This window comes from Amphibalanus amphitrite, unplaced genomic scaffold (assembly GCF_019059575.1).
Source record: "Amphibalanus amphitrite isolate SeventyFive unplaced genomic scaffold, NRLGWU_Aamphi_draft 000660F_arrow, whole genome shotgun sequence".
In the NCBI taxonomy this organism is placed as follows: domain Eukaryota; kingdom Metazoa; phylum Arthropoda; class Thecostraca; order Balanomorpha; family Balanidae; genus Amphibalanus; species Amphibalanus amphitrite.
This window is the reverse complement of record NW_024882154.1, coordinates 134424-158497: the sequence shown is the minus strand read 5'-3', so window position 1 is coordinate 158497 and position 24074 is coordinate 134424. Positions and strand designations below refer to the sequence as shown.

The window sequence follows — 24074 nt, the reverse complement described above, 5'->3', positions numbered from 1 at the left end:
ATCAGAAGCTGATTCAACTGCGACAAAGCATGCAAGAATTAGGCACATATAACTTGTTTCCATGACGCTATTTTGTATGAGATAAGCATATCATCATATACTAATGGCGAAAAATATCACGCTACCTTCACAAACATGAGATGAAAACTGGTGGGATAAGGGCACAACGGACATAAAGGTCAACGATCAAAAATGGCCATAAAAGTAAATATTATATCAAAATGTTTATCTGCTAACTGGGGTGTTAATTGACTTATTTCGGCGCACTTGAAACCCCGGAAAGTAAGTCAGTTTTGAAGTAAAATTTACCACATGCCGTTTGTTCAAAGGTACCGCCATTTTGGCACACATCTTGAAAAATTATCGTGCCATCAATGATCATTGCATCTCGTATTTCATTTTAATGGTTACAGGTGGTTGAAAAGGTATTCTTATTCAAACAGCTAACAACTTAAATAATACATAATACATCCACATGAGAAACAAGAAAAACTTCATCATTAACGCACCTATTTTATGCATCACATCATTCAAGCCACAATTATGTGGCTTATTGTCCAGTGCAAACAGGTTCTGTGTCAGCTGTCCCGCCAGTGTCAGGTGTCGTGTCAGGCCGTGTCAGGTCGCACGCGCACGTGTCCTAACAAGCACGTCTTCATGTAGACAGACCTGTCCCACCACCACCACTTAAAGACCGCCGCACCGTTCAGCTATATCTCACCCCATACATTACCTCTCTCGTTAGTCGGTGCTACATCTATCCGCGACCACGTTAATGAGTGACGTCATCCGAAGCTCGACGGGTGGTCTTCGGTCCCGAGCCATGCTAATGCTATGCTAATTGCCTGAGACACGCAGCATTAGCATACACAGACAATGACGGATGAGTGCAGAACCACCGCTGCTGCAATGATGAGCGATAGCACTGTTTGTTATTGCAATGATGGTTCATCTTCCATGAAATATTCAACTGTTTTAAAGACAAGCTTCCGTCTTTGGATGTTCTATCTATTACCATTGTATTGAAGTATTCTTAAGTCTACCAACAGGTATTGTTGGCAAGATAGGTACTAGTGACAAAATCTAGGACTGGCCGCTGGACAACATGTTCAATGGCCGTTAAACGATGCGCAGGCACCAACCCATTAGGATTCCACCCCGTGCGTCCCGTATTTGGCATTCCTCACCCTAAATTGTCCATTTGCCACTCAGGAAGTCTCCCTGTCAACCAGTGGCAAACATCTAGTGGCGTGGCAAACATCTAGAGACCAACGTCTTCTGACAGAGTGGCTCTCTCAAACCCGAGCTCCGTCCTCTCGTGTTCAGGGGTGGTCTTTGTGCGCCCCTTTCAGACCAATGCCCGCCCGCTGTCGCCGGCTGTCGTGCTCACAATAGCACTGTACACACACTCCAGAACAGCACCGGACGCTTGCCGCTTCACCGGGCACGCCGCGGCAAAACAGCCCACTCACGGGGGCTCATTATGAGACCATTGAATGGAGCCAGCCGGCAGCCGGGGCCCGCCAGAAGAAAGAAGAAAATGGTAAACAAACGGCTGGCGATGACCGACAAAAGAGTGCTGAGTGGTATTTGACGGGGTCGGGAAGGGAGGGAAGGGAAGAGGGAATGACCCAGCAGCCCGAGAGGCGGCCCGGGAGGGGAGATTAAGACGCCATCACACCATCAAACTGAGATGATCACCCGATAAAGCCAGCGAGCGGGTGAGCCAGTTCAACAACAAAGGCGGCCAATCAGCCGCGGCGCCGCGAGGAAAACCGCCTTCACCAAACACTCATCTCGTGCTTTTCAGCCAGTGTAACTCGCTAATCTGAAGACACACGGACGTGCCATAAAGCCCAGATTACCATATCATCCGGCACGAAAACACCCTAAGTGACGGATTACGCTCTCACGAGAGCTTTGCACAGATGGTGCGCCATGTAGGGCATTACAACACTGACAGCATCCGTAAAGGATTAAGACCAAACAACTGATGTACACTACCTTTATTGGATACCTATCTGGAAACTGAACTAGCAATAAATGTTGACATGCTTTGAACGACAGCTGAATGACCCAAAAAAAGAAACAGAAACAGACGTTAATCCTCCTGCACGCATTTCAAACACTAAAAGTACAGAGCACCGTAAGAACACATCACGAAAAGACCTTGACACAGAATCCACATGACTAACATAAACACTGAACTCATGAGCCTTCAAGATCAAACGTTGGCTTCATTGAGCCACCAGCTAAGGCTAATTAGCATCAGCTGTTAGCATAGCTCCTTACGGGAACACTGAATCGATAAAACTAGATTTTTTCGTAGCCTAAATCGATACACCAAACAGGTCCTCCAATCCAATACATTCGATTGGAGAAGATCCGCAGATCCGTGCGGGAAAATTCGTCTCAAGCAGCCGTGACCGAGACTGAAGGCCGTTTTACGCTGATGAGAAGACGTCTGTCGATTCCCTGGGGACCAACTTCCCCGCTCCCTCAGGACATTGGGAGCTCGCCGCAGCCCGCAGCTATGAGGGCTTCGACATCTCCACAGTCGCCGATTGGATTGAGCTGCGTTCAGCCAGATGAGGATGCCCTGTACTAGTGCCACAGGCGAGCCTATAAAACTGCGCCCGGCGGGCCACTTTCGAGCCTACGCATCAGAAGCTTCGAGTGACCAAGTGCTCGAATTTTGCGGAAGGTCTCTTGTAATTTACGCATCCAATTTATCCTTTGGACTCACTTTGTTTTGATACACTAAAATTCTTCTTAACTTGAAACTGACAATGCATCATTACTCACATCAGCATCTCATCGTGCATAGCGCCCAGACTAACGATAACGATGACTTACTTCCGAAGGTAGACAATGGCAATATCAATTTACAGGTTAAGGAGACATTCCGTCATCTCCTGATCAGTTAGACCACTTATCATCGTCACCGTTAGACACCTCACCTCAAAGCCCAAAAACTATCACAACAAACACATCTCGAGGCCTAGCAATGATACAGCAGGCGCCTTTCGTCACTAGTTAGTAGTTCAGCTATTTCCCCGGGTTCACCTTGGCGTTGCCTACTGCGTCTCGTACCCGAGTGTTCTCCACCCTTCCAACACAAGGGCCTTCTCAGACGAACGCAGTACAAACAGGCGTGGTGCGGTAACATTCATTCTGGGCGGCGGACACAACGTGTCGGTGATGCGCATGCGAAACGCAAAGGATAAAGAAGGAATGCAGCTTCGTGTAGATAAGGTTTGTTATTTAGTTCGAATGCTGTGAATGGATTGATTGATGAAGACCGAGATGGGCGTCGCGAAGACATATTTGTTTTCATTGATTGGATGAGATTAGATAAAAAGTGCGCATTGCACACTTGGCTAGAGCCGAACATGACTGACTAAAGCATTTATGCATCTGGGAATCTTAATTTTGCCACAAATAGGTATCGGTATGTCAAATTGTTCCCACGAAACTGTTATTAACCGATTATCAATCGTGCAACATCCATCCAAGTGTGCATATCACCAACAAAGTTACTGCTCAGCACCTTTGCTGAGAAGAGCGAGGAGCGACCTACCAGAGAAGGAACCGCAGCATCAGGACACCACTCCTCTGAGGTTCTCGAGCTCTGATGGACCGCACAAACACCATAACTCACACCGTCACACCACGTCCTGTGTCGCGCCCATCCAGACACGAGGCGGGACGCCGCTACACGATAAGAGTCACCCTGTCACAGTGAGGACATGAGCCATCACAGTCCGGACATGAGCCAGCCAGTCAGTAACACGCACCCGCCTTCTCAGACCTCATACAACCCTCTGACATCAATAACTGAAAATCACACGGCGATCGAGCGCCGGCGCGGAGTCATTACACGCACGAGTCCAATATTGACGCACATTGTTCGCAGCTGGTGAGATTGGATCACAGGAGTGCGTCGTTTCTGCCGCCAACGCGGCGTTCTGGTCAGAATTACGACTGCCTGAGCTGGGTTCCTTACTCGGCGGCCGTTTCATACTCTTGCAATGTCCGACTCGGTGGTCTGCGCTGCATAGAAAGCAGCACAGCTAGTGCCAGAGCCAAAGCTGCAAGTGTAAGCCGCTGTTGTATTGTTTCGATGCGAGATGTATTCCGGAGCATTCAACAACTCCACACAAAGAGTCAGAGATCTCTGCTGCCACCGCTTCAAGGCTTCAAGTGTCACAGTGTTCTGTCTCCAAGCGGAAAGAAAAGCAGTAAAACAGCGCTAAATCTCGTGCCGTGCCAATGCCAGCATCCTCCGGGCGGGGCTGCACAGCACCAGTCGCGTAAACCTGCGGCAATTAACGGTTAACGAGCTCGTTAAGCCGTTAAGCCGTCTGGCGTGACAGATACGGCCCGTATACACAGGGTGCGCCCGTCTGCCAGAGCAAAACAGTCTGACGGATCGGCTCACAGGGATCGGCACAGTTCAACGGGGGACGGCCGGACCCAACGCCTACCGGTGACCGCAAGTGTGTTCCATGAATAGACGAAAGTCGCACCATAAGAACAAACCAAAGCTACGGTTTCAACTGACATGGTGGCATCCCCATATTGACGACCAAGCCTGAAACACCTGCCCAAAGAAGCCCATGGTAGGACGCGCAACAAATGTCAGAGACGACAGGCTTAGAGCCTTAGAGGCATTCGATCTTCTCAGCATACCAAGTAGGTGGACGCACTTTTCGTTCCCTCTGAAGGCAGCCACACCTCGGATACTCTCTCACAGTTCGTGTTGGGACAATAGCAAGGTGCGGATCCATCTGACAACAACAAGCTCCCTGAGCCCCGTTATGGGGACAACGTCAAAATGACGTCATTGGCAAAGGAAGCTCGTTGCCGCTCCCTCCCGATGGAAACCGCACCATAGCAGGACTTGTCCAACAGGTCCCGCGCGGCAGATGGCATGACGTCATCGACTAGAGAACAATCGTTTTCACGGGTCATTAGGTCCCACAGTGGCGCTGGCTCAAATTCTTTTGACTTGACACGGTAGGTGGTCAGCTGTTGCGAGCTTTTCAGCTCTCTCGACTGACATCTGAACACTGTTATGACGAAGTGAGCGTTTTCTTCCCCGAGGGAGAATTCGCGTGCGCTCTGACGCGGCACATTCTCTTGAAGCGGCACCCACACATCAAACAATTTCCCGTCATTTCATGTCATCCAATGACCCAAAACATCTCCACCAAAATCCACCGCTGAAGGTTCACGAGCGTGTGTAAATTTCCCCAGATAACCTCTGGTAAGTGACACGTGCATCATTTTTTAGCTGTCTTTCGTTTTGACGGATGGCCTCATGTAATTCATATACGGAAAGACCATTGTAAACAGTCAGCTCGTGATAGCTGCCAGGTTCAGACAGGGGAGGATGGATCACTGAATAAGCTGCCGCTACTGTATCATAACATAGGGAGATAAGACCCGAAGGCCTGGTTTTGTGGGGGACCAGGAGACAATGAGAACCATATCAGTATGCTTCTGATCAGTTGAAAAGGGCTGTGATAATGTTTTGTAGGAGCCCAGCAACATAATGATTGCAAAACCGTTTTCCAAAAACTGCGCCAGCCATTTAACTAAAATGGCTGGAAAAGAAAAACTGTGAATTTTAAATTTCCAGTTTACCAGCCATTTTCAGCCTGCAAGGGCCACAGCAGTTCCACAACCAGACTCCTTGGCCTTCAAAATAACTTGTCTGGCAACTTGGAAATGCGTGTTTTCCTTTCATGTTGTCTTTCTCACTTGTTGCTCAAAATGCTATACACTTTGGTCTCTAGAAATGGCATATTTATTTGAAATGTGTCCTGGATGCTTGGAAGTTCTGATCCGTATTTGGATTATGGATTCCCTCTCACAAAGTTTCTGCTAGACTAATGGCGCGTCGTTCCGCGATTGAAAATGATGCAAGCTGCTTAGCACATTCAGATTTCAGCTAAACTGGCAAATCAGTCCCACGCACAAGGGGGAAAAGCTCAAATTATTGAGCGCTCAAAATATTGAGCGTGTGACGTCAGAGGCTCCCATAGGCGTAATGCTGAGGGCTCAAAAAATTGAGCCGTTTCAGGAACACGTTTTGTAAAAGCAACTCGCAACACCTAGGGAGAAATGGCAACACCCTAGGAGAATCACTAATGATGCAAAACAGATTAGGCTTTCATATTTTTCACTGCTCAAGCTTCAATGATTGGGGGAACACCAATTTCTAGGTCGAAATCTTACGGCATACCAGGATGCCTTAAAAACAGGCCAATATTTATGTCGAAATAAAAGTTATTTTTTATCCATTCACGTTTTTTACTAGGGTTCTGTTGGAAAGAGCATTTTTCATACTACCCAAAATGATTGCGACTCAATTTCACATCACCCATAACGGAGAATATTTTTCATTTGGCGGCGCCGTTTGTTTATTTCGTCGCGACGTCTCCGGTCGCGTGGTTGTCGTCGTCCTTGTGTTGAAGGTAAGTTTTTATCGTTTTAGTTATATTTAGATGTTAAAAGGTACACTGAAAAGTTTGAATATGCTGTGATTTTAAAGTTGGAAACACGTAAACGTCAATCAATTCACGTTTTCCTCGATTTGCGTGCAGATAAGTAACTGTCGACGAAAGTGGCGCCATCCGATATGATGTTTTGAGGGAAAGAGACACAACATATTTACGTGAAAATTTTTGTTTTTTAGTGGTCTAAGTGCTTCAAAGAGGCTGTGAATGTTTTCTTCACACAATTTTTCATTAGGTATGATGAAGTAAAAGGTAGTTTCAGTCTTAACTTTCATATAATTGACATTAAAACATATGATAGTCCACTGCTATCAGTGATTGAGTACCTTGATATTTGGCATTTCTTATTAATTTGAATGTATTCTCTATCCATATCATGTCCTGATAGTAAGTGACAATACTCTGCCAATATGTTTCCATAGTTTTCACATCCATTTTCCAGTCCTTTACATAACATCACAATTTATAATCAACAAAACTCAACTCCTTCGTTACTTCACAACACTGACAGCATGACAGACTGACAGTCAACTATTGTGTGTGTGAATGCTGAAACAGGATAGCCACTTTGCTGACTGGCTCATTTGAAATAAGATAAAAATGATCCCTTATATCATTTCCATCTGGAGGATCGGAGTCAACGGAAAAGGAAGGCCACTTTCAAGCCTAAAGGTCTAGGCTGCCAGACGCCAGTTGGCAGTCACCACCAAATTTATAATAGATTAATTCATTATTATATTTTGAGACCCTTAGGTCACTGGATCGGCATCACATTTTCAGTTTCAATATAGTAAAGGTTTTTATTTGTATGATGTGAAATATTTTCCTGAATCAGAATTTAATTATCCCTAGGTACCTGGTAGAGGTTTCGGATTTAATGCTCATTGTTGGTGTGCAGTCAGGATTTTTTGACAGGTCCAGATAGGGAATCCTGAGCAATTTTATAGTAAATTGGTCTCCTTATAATCACCACACATTTTATCAAAAGCATTTGTAGAATTCATTCAAGGAAGAATTTTATCAATGTTGCACCCATTTCTTAGACGACCTAGGCTGCATCTTTTTTTAGTTCCTGTTGTATGACATATTTTCCATTTTGTTCCACTGCATAAAGAAAAAAAATCGTTTGAGATCACCAAACAACTTTTCTTTTTCTGGCAGGTCTGCACAACCAAGCGGTCGCTCTCGCTGGCGAGGACGTCGGCCGTCCCTGTGGGTAAGGTCATCTGCTCAGCCTTTGTGGAGATCAGCAAGACGTCACCAAGATGAAGACTTCGCTGGAGCAGAAGCCGCTGACCCGTGTCCGATCGGGCAGGTCATGCTCGACGGCACGAGCCACAACTTGAACGACTCGGTGACATCAACAACATGGTGGAGCAGGTGAATGAGTTTGGCGACGTGTTGTGCAACTGCAAGAAGGGTTGTCTGCGTGTTCTGGCCGGCGGAGCGGCGACGCTGCGCAGTCTGTGCTGGTGGTGAGCAGCTGGCCGTGGTGACCGCGCGCGCCCACATGCGCCGACAACCTGTGCGGCTTCGACGGCCCCGGGACAGCCCGATGCCGCCCACTATGCGACGCCGACCGCGCACTGTCCGCACGGCCACATGGAGGTGTGCCCGCGCCTTTTGCCCGCACGCCGCTACCTCGCAGCTGGTCTGCAACCACGCCGTCGCCGCCTGTAGCCCGATAACAAAACGGCTGTCTGATAATGCCGCGTGTTCTTTGTCATGTTGCTACTGTGATGGTTGCTACTGCTGGTCTGAGACTCGATGTTTCCATTCGTCTTTTACATGTTAAGGATTTGATAATGATAAGCTTAGTCCGAGCTTAGGTCGTTTATATCATTTGTTATATGGCATATTTTGGATCAAAGCAGTACGACACTGCCTCCTGCTTTTGTGATGTATGCTGGCAAGACGCAGGTTCCGGTCGCAGGTCACCCGGTTCCAATGTGGTCGGGCTGGCATGCGATAATGTGATGTTGTTTTGCTCGTCTCTGTGTTCCACACTTGATGATGTTTGTGAATCTAACCCACATTGTATAGTATTTTTGTTTGTTTGCGGCCGATGGCCTTGTAAGCTGTAACCGTGGCAATACAATTTTTCCTGTATTATTCTCCAATATTCAAGCGTGGGTGGATATCTTTCTGTAATCACGTATTCCCTTCTCCCAGTACAGTCAGAAAATATCAATAGAGTATTCATACGGATTATTCAAGCCCTGTATAATTATTTGAGGTGTGCCGAACCCGAAAGGCGACCGATAAAACTACTAGCGGAAAATGTGACATGATGCCATGGGTTTGTGAAAAGTTTAGGTACCACGTAGCATTCAACTTCCTGCATTTCTGTTTCAACTCAGTTTAACGTATTTCAACGAACATAACATCAAAAATGGCAGCCAGTACCGGCTTCACCTGTCACGGAGAACGCTAAAAAAATTGAGTGTAGATGCTGGCCGGCACTCAATTTTTTGAGCGCCAGCTGACTGTCGTCTGTCGTGGCGCTCAATTTATTGAGTATCGCGGTCCCGAACGACAAGTGGCGCTCAAAAAGTTGAGCGTCTTTAGTGCATTTTCTTTCCAAAAACACCGATATAAATTATCACGGCGAGTGTTCGAGAAGAAACCTTGTTGCTCTCTCTTGCCATTGATACCTTATTTGGATACGATATTTGCCGTAGTGTGACGCTAGAGGCATTGTAAAATACCATCGTTTCGCCTATTCCTTCATAATGGGGCCCGCTCAATTTTTTGAGCGCTCAATAATTTGAGCTTTTCCCCCTTGTGCGTGGGACTGAAATAAATAAACGTCCAAAGTGTCGCTGATCTCATAAACGAATATATGGATCCGGATCCACCCTTTCTGGGATAAATGCACATCGTGAATAGATCAGCAATGGCCGTGACGTCCAAAGTGAAATCCGTTGAAACTCGGAAATTCTGCAGAAGGCCTTACAAATCTATCTCGCAAATCGTGACCTGTCTAGAGACGGCATGACAATTTGATCATGGGATATAAAGCACCGTGCTCAATCGCGCAGAAGTGAAGTCCACTCCGCGAAATGCGCTCGAAGCCATTCCACCTTTATTTGAAGTCACACCGAACGCTTCGCACCACCACTCGCGTCAATCCTGCTAATGAATTAAACCTCCCGACTCAACGAAGCATCGAACGCAAACTGAAAACCGAACCAACGCGCATCACGGCGCAAATCCTTGAGCCGAACGTTCGCACTTTTATTGGATTCTGGTTTCTCTAGCTCTCCGCGATCGCAGTTTGCATGCCATCTCCATTCGGAATCTGTTTTCAGGAATCGTTCATTCTGAAATCGCCGCGGCGCGGCTGCCTGCGCTGTTATTGCCTCCCTATTGTCTCTGCCGCTTTAGAGACCAGCAACACAACAGGGCAGATTGACAGAGATTAGAGGAACGGCGTGCAATTCGGACAAACACCTTCACAGAGAACGCGCCGAAAGAGGACACGCCTGCTCAGAGCGACGCGGGTCCGTAGTGAAGGAGCTGCGATCATTCGCTGAAGAGCAGAAGGTGAAACATCCTCTGCAGAATAGGACATGTCATGAGTATCACCGGAAGATAATCTAAGACGGATAACTTGCAACATTCAAGTAAAATATTGCAATTGAAGAATAAAAAACAACGGTGGTGTGCATTCAACTAACATGTACGGCATTACCTGTCAGTCGCAGCCTTAACCATTTGTTCTAATAGCCGGCATTTCACTATGAAATAACGACGCAACATCATAGCATGCAACAGTGAACAGATGACTGCCGCCTCTATCTCTTAGCACCATATTATAAAAAACACATTTTAGGAATTATAAGATTTGCATCGTCTAAATATTCAAATGCTCCAAATATCCTCTACCTCCCAATAACGGTTGAAACGTGTAATCATCCTTCACTCGTGCCCCTGTCTATCATATCGTCATTACACTAGCCTGCAAGCTTCAACCACTCCTAACGAATTCGAGCGTCAGTCCCAGAGCAGCCAGGCCGACCTATAGGACGGTCAGCAGCCTGGATGGCCCGCATTATGCAAACTGGCCACTATTTAACAGCACTCTCATCACTGGACAAAGGCAGCGGTAACTCTTTGTAGTCGAGAGTTCGTAACGAATGGGAGGAGATGAAACGCTTAAACGCTGATTTAGTGCTCGTGAGCTCAACAGAGACGCATAAACTAAGCGATCAAACAAGTAGGGGACATTGTTTTCGGGCCCGTCCTAAAACGCCGACGATAAAAAGACAAAGAGTTATATGGACATGCTGGGCATGATGCGCTGAGCCAAAGAACCTTGTTCCGTTTCGTTCCCAGTCAAGTTGAGCCATCACCTACAACCATCCAGCGAATCGTCATCAATCGTCTATCGACCATCTCTTCTCGTCTATCGCCTGTCGTCCGGCCACGCCTGGGGCCATGTTGGCCGCGCCGCGCCGCAAAGGGCAAAAACGCGCCACTGCACGCCTAACGGCAAATGGCGCACAAGATGGATGGTACCGGGAGGCGGCTCGTCGCTTTTTGCCTTGTTTTGATTGATTCCTGAGCGTAGCACGAGACATGCTGCTGAGAGAGACATGAGACGACGAAGATGCGGGCTTCGACAGGCCGGTAGGAAGAATGCGGTAGGGCTGTGCGTGCCTGCCTAATTCCGGCTTACACACGCGCATAGGCAAAGCCAAAGGGTGTTATCGAGTGCAGGAAGGAAAGAAGAATGGCGAACAGTGATCTGAAAGGTATGAGCATGACGAAAACATTGTCTTTATTTTCAACAGCATTCTCCTCTTTTAGCTTTAAATGCTTTTTCATGAGAAGGAAACAAAGCTAAACTCATTTACTCAGTGGATGAAAATCAAGAAATGCACTTATTTCCAAGAATCACGTCATCTAAACATGTTCCAAAAATTCCACTGTCACATCTACAACGGTGCATCAGCATTTCTTCGAATCAACGTATCGCGGTCTCATTCACTATGCTTCTCAGGGTGTTGCATGTAGCTACGTAAAAGTGGACATCACTAACGCGACATTTCCGCTCATTGTGCCACAAAAACGTTTTAAGAAACGACAGCGCTGTAAAAACGAGGAGCTTGCATGATGCGGGAAGCATTCTCAGCTTCTTGTATTAACCGCAATCAAAGCTGAGCTACTGACAATTACAACCAGTTATAACAGTGGCCACGTTTGAGACAGCACTATCAGCATTCCCAATCGAATGCTATAAAACCGGTCACCGCTTTTAAAGGGACCCTCCCACCTTCAAAAAAGTTAATGAATTGGCACGAAAGTGATGTCGCTCGGTTCAGAAAGAGCGAAAACGAATATCTACCAAATTTCATCGAAAAATATTCACCGGTTTTCAAGATATTAGACTTTTACTTTTGTTTACTTTTTGGGATCTCCGCTGTTCCTAGCGACTTTATTTGAAAGTGCGGCATTTGTTGCGCGCAAAGCAGCATATACCACCGCGTGCTACCAAACGTTTTAGTAAAAGATTTAAAAATCGTTAGATCTCCGCTGATGTCACAAATTCTAAGGGGGCATACCAATGCACTAGCCCCTTAGAATCCGAAAACTGCAAGTTTGAAATTCCATATCTCCGAATTAAAGCATTTGTCGGTGTTGTGAGTGCCCAAACCGGTATTTGCAGGCCATGGCCACCAATTTGGCTATCTCAACTCAAAACTAATGTTAAGGTGGGAGTGTCCCTTTAAGCCCAGGGACATATCACAAACAAGTAGCATACAAGGCAGCCATGCAGGCTGTTCACTTGTTCAGGCAGTCGGCTGCTTTTCCCAATGATCACCTATTCCGAGCACGTTTTGGCCGAATATGAGCCGGAAGTAACCCAAAAGTGACCGGAAGTTGCCGGAAGTGACAGGAAGTAGTCCACTACCTGTATCGAGGAATTATACATTACCATAGACGGGTGGAGCTAGGGCCAACATAACGCGTCATTGCTGCCATAATGCATTACCCTAACCAGTACGGCACTGCATAAGTACCATATTATCCGGGGCAACATTGAAGGATAGCCGAGTAGAAGCATTACGCGGGGCGCCACTGCCGAAGAAGAAAAACACACCACAGCAGAGCCGATAATGGCGCGGTTGTGTCGGCGAGATTGGCGCACTGCACGCTTTTACGGCGCGGCGTCACCACAACGGGTCATTGTCCAAGATTGACGTCGGTAAAAAACGACACCGCCACCTGTTGGTAGAGTTAGAAAAACGGAAACGCTTAAAATGGCTGTGAACCGTGTGTCAGTGTGTGAAGTGGCAAAGTTCGCACCCGGTTTGTTAGCAAATAAATAACATGTTTATTAAAAATGCAGCATTGGCAGAAGCATCTTCATGTGTGAAAGAGTAAAAGATCAGCTCATGATCGGAAAGAAATAACATTCAAGGTCACTGCTATTTCAGGTAGTTATCCCTATCTCAAACCTGAAGAGGTGGCCAATTTGGTAATGCTTTATTTGCACCGTAAATGATCTAGTATACGCCTTTTCTCCACCCGTGCAACAGTTGCACTGGGCCATTAATTGAAGCGGTTGGGACAAGAAACCAACGTCCTAAGAGCGCAACACGACTGCTATCTGACGTAATTACAGAACGAATTATCCACCAGGCTCGTCCGTCATCATTTACCAGATTGCGTTTTGCTCTCAACAATCTAGGTTACGGTAAATTGTAACCGGCGGTCATCCATCTTCATTCATTTCCACCGGGCGCCGGTTCAATTATTTCGTGATTCCATTACCCTTTGACACAACACTGGCCTATCACCACCACAAATCACCAGAAGAACGCCATTACCGTATTAACTATAAGCGGTGTTGTTTTAATGGTTTCTCCACTTTCAGCCACACGGATCGGATAGGATTAATGTAATGGCGTGAAAGCTGCCGGTAGTGATGCATTCAAGTCGCCCCACTTGCGGCTGAACGGCGTAGTTGGCTGGCAGTGCAAGCCAACAAAGACAACCAACAAGTTTCACTTTTGGAGAACATTTCCTTGTTCCGAGCTTGGTGCCATAAAGAGATATCGAACGATTTTCTTCTCACGCCCGCTTAGGAAAGCATTACCAGAACTTCACATGTAAAGCCCATCAACAAAACCAAATCGAGGTGCACTATAATGCGCACGTTGATTCACCGCAAAAATCGTTATAATGCTGCTGTGCATCACAGTAGGGAACATTGTATGTGCATCTATAAGAGAGGCAATAATGTCTAACGGAAAGTTCTCTCATAGGTGACCCCATAGACTGGATATTCTCTCCTTTATGTCGCACACAAGCTTCATACACGCTCGCAAATGCCTACAACGGGACTGTGACTAAGGACCAGATCGGGCGTGCCCTGGGGCGATCGCCGAGGACCAAGTGATGGTCACGTGGCGGTACCAAGGGGAGAAGGGAGGGGAGGGGTGCTGGAGGGAGAACGGGAGGGGAGAAAGCATGTAGTACACAGAACATAACAGCATCCGACGATTAGGAAGCTGATAAATATCAAATGGAAAGGGGCAGACTGGAACGAAAATCACTGCGGAGGGATGCACCAGAAGTCAGTGTTTAGATAAGAGCGACTATTCAGAGAAGAGAAGTACGTGAATCAGGAGGCAGAGTAGATCGATAGGGTGGATAGAATAGGTTGATCCGAGCGTGTGTCGGACGCGATGTGTCGGATTAATTGATCGGGACCTCCTGCGTAGGGGAGACGGGAGGCAAGCGTAATTTGTCGCCTGTTACAAGCCCAGATTGAGTGGCCATAGCGGCGAATGTTTTGGTGGTGATGGTCATCAACATGAATAAATACAACCTTCAAGGATACCATATGCAAAACATGACGCTATGATATCGGTAACAGAGATCCAAAGTTTCAGAGCCCATCGATTACGGGATCATTTGCGAAGAGATCAATCAACACAGCAACGCACGAAACACCCAACACCAGATGTGACCGCCCCTCAGAAGGCACTCCATCTCTATCGATGGCCTGCCTCTGCCATCCCATCACTCGCAGGCGCTGCCCCGGCAGACCTCGCCCCCTCCGATCACCCCCCCCCCCTCCAGACGATCTGGCCCGTCTCCAGACCAGTCGTCTTCCGAGGGGAGGTTCGGCAGGCCTGCTGTGACATTGCCAAGATCGGAGATTAACCAGAGGGTCGGAGCAGACACGAATGGATCGACACAGGGCGGATCTGATCAATACAGGGGCCGCACAAGACAGAGCCCCTCAGAGGGGTAGCCGCTATTCAGATTACAGCAAGGACTTGGGCTGGATGACACTCGAGATGAGATCCGCTGACGGCTTTGAGAGGACTGAATAGATGCACGAGTGTGCCTGATTGGCTGTTCTGTATACTTTGGTTGGTATTGCCAAGTGGTACGAGTAAGTCAATGCGCAGAACCGAGGTATTAGGTGAGTTGGAAAAACCGCCCGATGGAATGCAGCATTGCTATTCATAAGCAGGCATGCAAATCCTGTCCGATTTGATCAAACACCATGAGCGCGCGTGCCACAAATGACAGGGGAGCGATGGTGCGTCCTTGAGCAATCCAAACCTGGAGATATTCGCAAGGAATTTCATTGCACCTTTCAACATCCCTAAACAGCCTCCTGCAACTCACATAAACATAACCCAGAAGAATATCAACTCGCCAATACAACCCATGAAAACGTTTAGGCCCGTCGAACAGACCCTCCACCCTCGAAATGCCTGATGGGTAAGAGGACACTCCATCGCTCGCGTCGGCCCGCCGGCCACAAGACACAGAACCGTTCGGTGGAACGGCAGGAGACCGATCGGCTACCGAAACGGCACCAGAGGAAGGCAATCGGTTACAGTGGAACGTCAGAGGCGGGCAGCACTGCCGGCGCCGTGACTGCGGAGCTCATTGTTGCGGATGTGTTGGTGCTCTCAACATGAGTGGGCAAGGAAAGTGGGGAGTTGTTTCTAAACGGTGGAGCGTAAACCATGGAGATCTCCAACGTGAGATGTGTAGCACATGGATTGTGGGGATGAAAACAAATACGACACATTAGTCTATATGTTCGCATTGAGGTAGCTTGAATAAATTATGCGGCGAAACAGATGAGGACAATAAAAAGAGACCCAGCAGACCCTTAATATGCGAGTCATTTGAAGATTCTAACGAAACATATGGCTACCCATATTGAAACAAAACTTCCACAGCACTTTCACGATAGCACAGGACTATCACATATTGAGCATTCGTGGCTCGAGCTCATTCACTCGGGTCCTGCTTTTTAAAGAAGCCGTCACCGTCGCGCCGCCGTGCGTGCGCGCTCAGCTCCAGCTGTGCCCGAGCAGCCGACCCTGGAGGTACGCGGCTGTCTCCCAGGCTGCGAGACGATGTCTGTCAACTCACAGACAGCCGCTCTGCTCATTAATTCAGCCCTCAGTCAGCGCAGCGCACCCGGACAGAGCCCACACCTCACAGCGGGCAGCCAGCGGCCGCTCACAGCCTCCAAGGTGCAACGAAAAACAGGACAGCACAAAGAGCGAGGCATAGAAACGCGAGGTTAGCGTCGGGCGAACTCTGGGAAAGCGGCGCGGCGTTTGGTGGTGTCTTCTTGCCAAGCGTCGTGAGGGCGATATGAGAGACTAAATGCGGGACGCGAGAAATACCTACCAGACGGAGCCATGGGGTAACCGCCCAAGCATGCAAGGTTATCTTCAGTGCATCATATCTAACCGTGTAATGGGTATAATGAGTTAGGGACGCCCTGGTATCTTCCCATCTCGCTCTTCACTCATCCATCCCACCCTCCACCAATCAACGCCACATTTACGCGCGCACGGAATACCATTCCCGAGCTGTGCCGCTTAGTGACGAAAACAAACACTAAAAATACAACTCTGTCGGCCCTCCTGCAGGGCCAAAATAGTCTCCACCGCCACGGAAGGCACCACAGGAGGCGCGCGTGTGTGTGTGTGTGTCTGTGTGCCGACTGGCGTCCAGAGCTACGGAAAAACATTTCTGCAACCGGCAACACTAACAGCGCTCGTGTGTGTGTCGCTTCCGTGGCGGGTAAACAGACCCGGCAGGGGGCGTTAGGGTCCAGGGAGGAGCAGCCTATGTGACTGACGAGGGCTGGAAACATTGGAGGGGCGGTACGGCTGGTCTGATCAGAGTGCCGATGTTATCGTCCCGGAGCGGCGGATGGGTGGAATGGCTCTCCGGAACAATGGAAGGCGGTGTGGGATTTTAGAGCGCAGATGAACGGGACGGGCCAGACAGCACGACTCGTGGGGAGGGAGAGAGGCAGGAGAGGGAATAGGAGACAGTTTATCAAAATAGCGTGGCTGGATAAACACAGTGAGGAAGCACCTTAAGTAAAGTAAGCTGGGCCACTTAGCAATTACGAAGGAGAACACAAAGGACAATGACAAAAGACAATGACTTCATGCTTCAGTGAATAGAAAGTGCATGACCGGACCGGGGTTTGAACCCGTTTCCTCCATTCCCGGGTACTCACATGCGGCGGTGATGGTGACGCTGTCGCTGACCTTCTCCCCTCGGCTGCTCCAGGCCACACACTCGCACTGATAGTCACCAAAGTACTCCTCAACAGTACGTTTGTCCACGTCCAGCTTGACCTCCAGCTGTCTAATGGCGGTCTGAGGGTCCACATAGCTAGCCTGAGAGTGCTCCCTGCCGGCCATCAGCTGGTCGTTGCAGCGGAAATAGAGATGCAAAGCGTGCGCCGCCCGACAGGTCAGTGTGGCTGGCTTGTTGCGGAGCACGTAGGTCGGAACTGGCACCTCGAGAAATACCGGAGCCGACTGATCCAGGCTTGGTCCGGTGGGAAGGACGTCCGGTAGAAGAAGGTGCTCTGGAATAGAAAAACACGTGGAGTTAGACGAGGCTAGTATGAAATTCGTGAAATAAATATGGCGACGGTTCGTCTCTGTGATGAGACTAAACAATATTCGACTCCTCAATTGCACGTGCATACGGCCTTGGCGTTGTCATAAAACCTTACGCAAAAAGTGAGCAACACAGAAAAGAAACTGAAATGAGTTTAGCAAAGAAGCAGCTGGGGGAGTAGCTTTCAGCGTCAATTTGTTTAAAGTAACTGATGGCTCCTTTAACGAGCATGTCACTCCCAGATTGCATAAAAGTGATATATGACCATTAGCGCGCAAAAGAAAGGTGGAAGCCAGCCCAGTTTTCAATAAATCTTCATCTTGTCATTCATACGCCCCAAGGGCGCACACAAGGGGGGGGGGGCACACGGGCCCGTGCCCCCCCCCATTCGAGTTGGGGGGCCCAACTCGAAGGAAGGGGCCCATTTGAGGCGGCCGAAGGCCGCCTCAAATGGGCCTCTAACTAATCCTTAGACCACCGAAGACCGTGTACAAAGGGCCCTCAAATGGCCTTAAAGGGCCCTCAGATGGTCTCAAAAGGCCCTCAGATGGCCTCGAAGGGCCCTCAGTTAGCGTCATAGGGCCCTCATCTGGTGTCAAAGGGCCCTTAGATGATGTCAAAGGGCCCTCAGATGACCTCAAAGGACTCTCAGATGGCCTTAAAGGGCCCTCAGATAGCCTCAAAGGGCCCTCAGCTAACGTCAAACGGACGTCAGAAGGCCTTAAAGGGTGTCAAAGGTCCCTGAGCTGGCGTCAGAAGGTCATGCCTTTGCGTCAAACGGCTCTCCGAGGGCTCTTAAGAGTCCTTTGCTGGTGACAGAGGGCCCCCAGCTGGTGCCAGATGGCCCCCAGCTGGCGCCAAATGGCCATCAGAAGGTCTCAAACGGTCCTCAGCTGGCGTCAAGCGACCCTCAAAAAGCCTTAAGGGGCCCTTAGAAGACCTCAAGGGCCCTCAGAAGGCCTTAACCCGGCAGTTGCTGGGGTATTTCGCCACCCACCGTTTGCTGGGGGGGGGGGGGGAGGCGTTAAACGCCCCCAGCCGATAACTCGAGAACCAATGGGCGCAGCGAAACGCACGAGGCGGCAAACGAAAGAGCGCGACGAGACGCTTCAGATGAGTACTTTAAAGTTGAATTTTGAGGTCACAGGTCGGGTCAAGGTCAGGTCAAACACCTGAAATCGGGCTTTCAGTAGCATGGACTTCAGGACTTCGCAATGGGCGCCTCTCGCCATAAACTCTGTGAAAACGGTGCACAATCCATCTTATAAGGCCTACAAGAGTGTCAGCTCCATGTAGGGGTCAGTCAAGCATAGGTCAGGGTCAAGGTCAGGGCAACCGGGTAGGCACATATCCCCGAAAATCAAAACTGATATTCGCAGCCTGTGACACATGTTTTATAGGTAATTTGGGGCGTAGAACACGATGGTGACATTCATTTTATCATATGTGTACGTGTTTGGCTCAAAAAGTTCAATTTAAGAAATTCATGTATCATGGTCGCGAAGTAGTCACGAAAAATTGCCAAGGCTCAGTTCAAGATTATGGAAAATGCGGAAAGATAATCAATAATCGAAGATAGCCATTTGATTGATCATGGTATTGGCAGTCTAATGGCGTTTACGGCATGTCTGTATGTCTATTCTGTGATTTTATATGATTTTTTGAACATATGCCGTTTTTGGTCGAAAACTCAGAAATCATGACGTCACTAAAACCTCGATATCTCAAAAATTTTCCGACCGATTTTTTTGAAACTTTGTCACAATAAACTTCAATCAATTCCCTACAGGTACCCAAAATTTGGCGCGCCTACGGCGCGCCGTTTTTATGCTATGGCCCGGCGAAAAAAGTGGGGGCGTTTAACGCCCCCCCCCCCAGCAACTCGCGGGTTAAAGAGCGTCAAAGGGCCTTGAGCTAGCGTCAGAGGGCCCCCCAGCTAATGTCAGAGGGCCCTGAGCTAGCGTCAAACTTAAAATGCCCTTAGCTGGTGTCAGAGGGCCCCAGTTGGTGTCAGAGGGTCATCCATTGGCGTCTAATGGCCATCAGAAGGCCCAAAAACACGATCCTCAGCTGGCGTCCAACGGTCCTCAGCTGACGTCAAGAGGCCCTCAAAAGGCCTCAAAGGTCCCTCGACTGCTCAAAGGGCCCTTAGAAGGCCTCAATGGGAACTCAAGAGACGTTAAACGGCCCTCAAAAGGCTTGAAAGGGCCCCCTGCTGATGGCAAAGGGCTCGCACCTGAGTCAATAAGAGCCTTGTCAAAAAACGGACCTGAGAAACCTTGCCGGCCCTTCTGCGGGACTCCTACACTTACCTGAGTGGCCCCCGTTTACTGAGGGGCCCTGGTTATTGATGGGGTTCCTCGTTACTTAAGGGGCGCCTGGTTACCAGAGGGGCCCATGGTTACCTGGTGGGCCCCCTGATCAATTGAAACCCCTGGTCATCTGAAACGCCCCTGATTACCTAAAGGGCCCCTAATCACTTGGATTCAGTGACATAGCAAGGGAGCGAGGGGGTACGTGCCCGTTCTCGGGTTTAGGGTTCCTTCGAAACCGAGGGGCCCTGCGGCGCCAGTTGGTAGCAGAGGGTTCGCGCTGGCCGCACTTCAACTCGGAAGGACACCACAGGGATTGTGGGGGCACGTTATTGGCTCCTATGTAGCCACAATTATCTTCATAAAGGCCCAATGCCGGTTTCTGAGAGACCTCGCCGGCCGCTCAGGGCCCTAGTAACGGCCAACGAGGAATTGGCTGCTGTGGCTCCACTATCTGTGATAGACACACGGTCCACACCAGTGTTTCTAAAGGCACCCACAACGGCAACTGCGAGGCCCCTCGCCCCACCTCCAAGGGACCCCCACCAGCGCATCTTAAGGGCCTACATCGGCGGCTCTGAGAGTCCCCACACCGACGCCTCTGAGGACCACGTACCAGTGACTCTGAGGGCCTCTTACCAGCCTCCGAGTGTCCTTGCCAGCCTATGACGGGCCACTTTCCACTTGCAGGCCATTTTGCAGGGCCACACACATGCCAATGATGGCCCCACCAGTGTCTCTAAGCCCTAAGACCCCGCAACGGCGCCTGTGAGGACCCAACACCAGCGCATCTGACGGCCTTTCACTGGCACCTCTGAGCGCGCCACACACCGGTGACTCTGAGGAGCTCGCTCGCTTCGCTCGCTCATAAAATACCATGTAAATTAGGCATTAGTGTACATTAGGCACACTCCTCGGGCATAAATGATACTTTTGCTTGCCGTTTTTCCACATTTTCTCATGCAAAGACCGTTTTAAAGAGACCCGTCTGCCAGTGAGACTGGACCCACCGTGTCTTCCTCCTCCCATCGAAAGGTCCTGGATACATCCTTGCCTGAGCTGACCCCGGGCCCCCGGGTGACTCGCGGGCCCGGGGTCCGCGAAAAAAAAATGCTAAAAAACATGCTAGCGTAAAAATATATATGTTTTGAAAATTAAGCTGGTACCGAAATAATTGTTTTACCTACCATGCATTGACAAACCAATTGCTCAAGCTTCAAACCAACCGAAATATAGCCCTGTGGGCCGTATTTTTTTTTTTGGGGGGGGGGCCCTTCGGCATGGGGGCCCAGTTCGAAGGTCGTGCCCCCCCCCCCCATTCAAAAATCCTGTGTGCGCGCCTGATACGCCCGGTTTCTCTAGTTACGAGCACCTGAATAATTAGCTGCGCCCAACTCGGCATAAAAACGCAGACGGCATTCAAATAGCAATACGACAGCGCTTCTGAAAAGCACTTTGACATACGCCTTCACATTCTGAAAACAAAGGGATGCCAAAACCGCGCGCAATCGTCTTATCCACTTGCGCAAAGACTCTCAAAACCAGCCACGTCAATTTGAATTGTATTGTGCGGCATGCGAGTGACCGCAATGACTGTCAATCCTGGAGATTTACAGCCCATCGCGGATGTCTGTCAGCCGAACACAGAAAAACGCTGACCGCGTCCACGGGTCTCGAGCAGCTGACACACCGCACCAAACAGCAAAAATACGCAGACGGATCACAGGAGGACACCGGTGCATCAAACGGAACCGAGCTACGGATATGGTGGCGGGCGTAAAGCAGTGGTATGCGCGGACACAAGGGTAGAAGGCGAGGTCATATACACATACAAACGTACAGCGACTGACTGGGATTTGGAGATATGTTTACAGCGTAACACATTACGGTACGAAGGAAATATCACAGAAAAGGCAGGCATAAACAAACCAAACATGACAAAGTTCAAAGGAAACCAAAAACACATCAATGCAACTTAACGCAAATGCCGATGCAAGCGCCAATGCATTAAAAATAAAACGAACGGCGTTGTTACTTGTTAGCTATCACACTGGGAAGAGAACAAATCAGGGGACTGGGACCTTGGCGCCTGTAAAGAAGGCAAGTTATTTAGGCACATACGGCCGAAAACGGTGTCAGCTTTTTTAAGACCCATGGGAGAAAACTGCTATGCAACGGTCTCATCATGTAGAATCGCATCGTTTTGACACGGTTTGGTGCAAACCACCAGATTTTTATCTGGTAAAAGTCAACAGCCGTGTCATACCGTTCTGGGCTGCACCCAGCCCGCTTCCACAAACATTGCGTTCCCGTCCCACGAGCTGAGTTTCTCAAACAAACTCGTAGTAAATACCTGCCCGTTCAACCGTTTCACAAACAGCCAACTTCACAAACACCGCTATTTCTCCTGGAGCGCGCCGCTCCCCCGCCGCCGGCGGCGCCTGGCGTCTTCACATGTAGCACTTGCCCCCTGATCGCGCCTGCCAGGCCCGCGTTCCATTAGCGACTCTGTACAGCGAGGGGAGCGGGCCAGACACGCAAATGTTTACCATCCGGGGGCGTTTTTCTGTCCATTTGTCTCGACTCCCGCGTGCCAGTCTCCAACAGAAGCGCCGTCACACCCTCCTTCGTTCCGCGAGGAGGTCTGCTTCCTCTCCCCCCACCGCTGTAACCCCTCCAGCAGAGGCTGATCGAGACGGGTCACGAGGCCACGTTGCAGACTGGAGAAGAAGTCCGTCGATGGGGCAGCTGTTTATTTTCGGAGCAAGTACTAATCAGTGGCGGTGTTCGGCAGTTTGACGGGAGACCGACGTGACACGAGCCAGAGCTGCGCGATCCAACAGCTCCTCCGGGGGTCTGATGATGTCCGTCCTCAGGCGGCGTGCTAAAAGACAAGCTGAGTGGAGGGCGGTAAGGAGTTCACACATCAGCCGAGTCGGTCACAAAAATGTTCCGGCAATCAAGGGAATATGTTACATGCCCTGGGCATATAAACAACACGATTTGATGGTGCAAACATACCGTTTTAGTAGGTACGGTTGGTGAAATGTAAAAACAGTTTTGCTTCGTCAGAGATTCCTCATTTTACCGTTGCATAGTTTATGTACACGGTGTTCAGTACCAGACACTTCTAGAGAAGTCTGGCCGCAAAGCGACCATGAGGCCCGATTCATCTTTGAATCCAATAAACACAAATAAGCATGATACGAAGGCGACAGCTGCAAGCTATCAATGTGCTCGAGTCTGAATAAATGGATGTTTCCTTTGCAGATGGTTTGTACTTGGTACCAGATGCCTGTCCTTGAAGAACGAATCATCGTTTACAGCAGCAGCCACGCCAAAAAGTGTGATGAATCTGCGCCGATATTTGTAAGCATGACTCTTTAGTCCTTTGCATCTAAAAGTAGCACACTGGAACTTAGTTGCTAGTGTTTTAGCAATACAGCAACACGCACCATTGAATAAGTTGCTTCACTTGAGGGTGACCGGCCAGCATTCAAGCATTGCCTTCCACCAAAACACATGCTCACAGGCCCAGACTAGGATTTAATCGACGTGAGTTCTGCGCCAACTTTGCCCAAACTTCAGTCGAGCTCCATACCACCAACTTCTCTGTATTGCAGCGGCGCTGTTATCATTCCAAGCACAGTCGCTATCATCTGCAATTCCATACAGCATCCTCGGCCGACCCCCGAGTCTATTTCACAAAGCCCTGAGGCAATCGGGCTAGATGACCCCAAATGACCGGGCGAGGTCCAATTGTGGGCACCACCGCAGAGGGAGGTCCGTGGCCAAATGACCACTATGACCCGTGATGCACCTTCGGAAACGAGCACCGCGCCGGGACAAAGCTTCTGTGACCGTCCGACGCTTGTCGGGTTGGGAGGAAAATGTTTCTTCACATCCCACTTTCGAGCCGGGGGTTTTAACCTAATGCTGTTGATGTCTTACTAACTACGTTGAGGTTTATCAAGGTATCCAGCTGGTTATTTTTCCACAAACTATAGAAAACTCATTTCAGGTGGTTTGAAACCTTTTGAAGCAGTAAATTAGTATTTGGAAAATCGTGCCGATGAGCCTTTCTGGAGTTAGCGCTGTTTTTATATTATGGAAGCATCAAAACGCATCTGAGCAGCTATCGATCAGTCTTGCACATGTCAATCAGTGCAAGTCAGAAATAAGCAAACCGGTGGTCTTGTTTCCAGTTCCAGATTCCAGTTTCTCCTGCAGTTTTTACCATTCAACATCACATAGCCACACAAACATTCACCAACACCACACACAAACACCAACTCAATCCTCCACATACACCCACCAATCC

The 24074-nt window shown here is 49.0% G+C and overlaps 1 protein-coding gene across 1 annotated transcript in view; it reads right to left on the bottom strand.

Moving 5' to 3' along the window:
* The window catches only part of LOC122364173 (netrin receptor UNC5C-like), a 98575-nt gene that overhangs the window by 34021 nt on the left and 40480 nt on the right, over positions 1-24074 (bottom strand). Inside the window, exon 3 of the mRNA XM_043334315.1 lies at positions 17050-17406. Coding sequence (XP_043190250.1) covers positions 17050-17406 — 357 coding nt within the window. The remainder of the gene's footprint in view (positions 1-17049; positions 17407-24074) is intronic.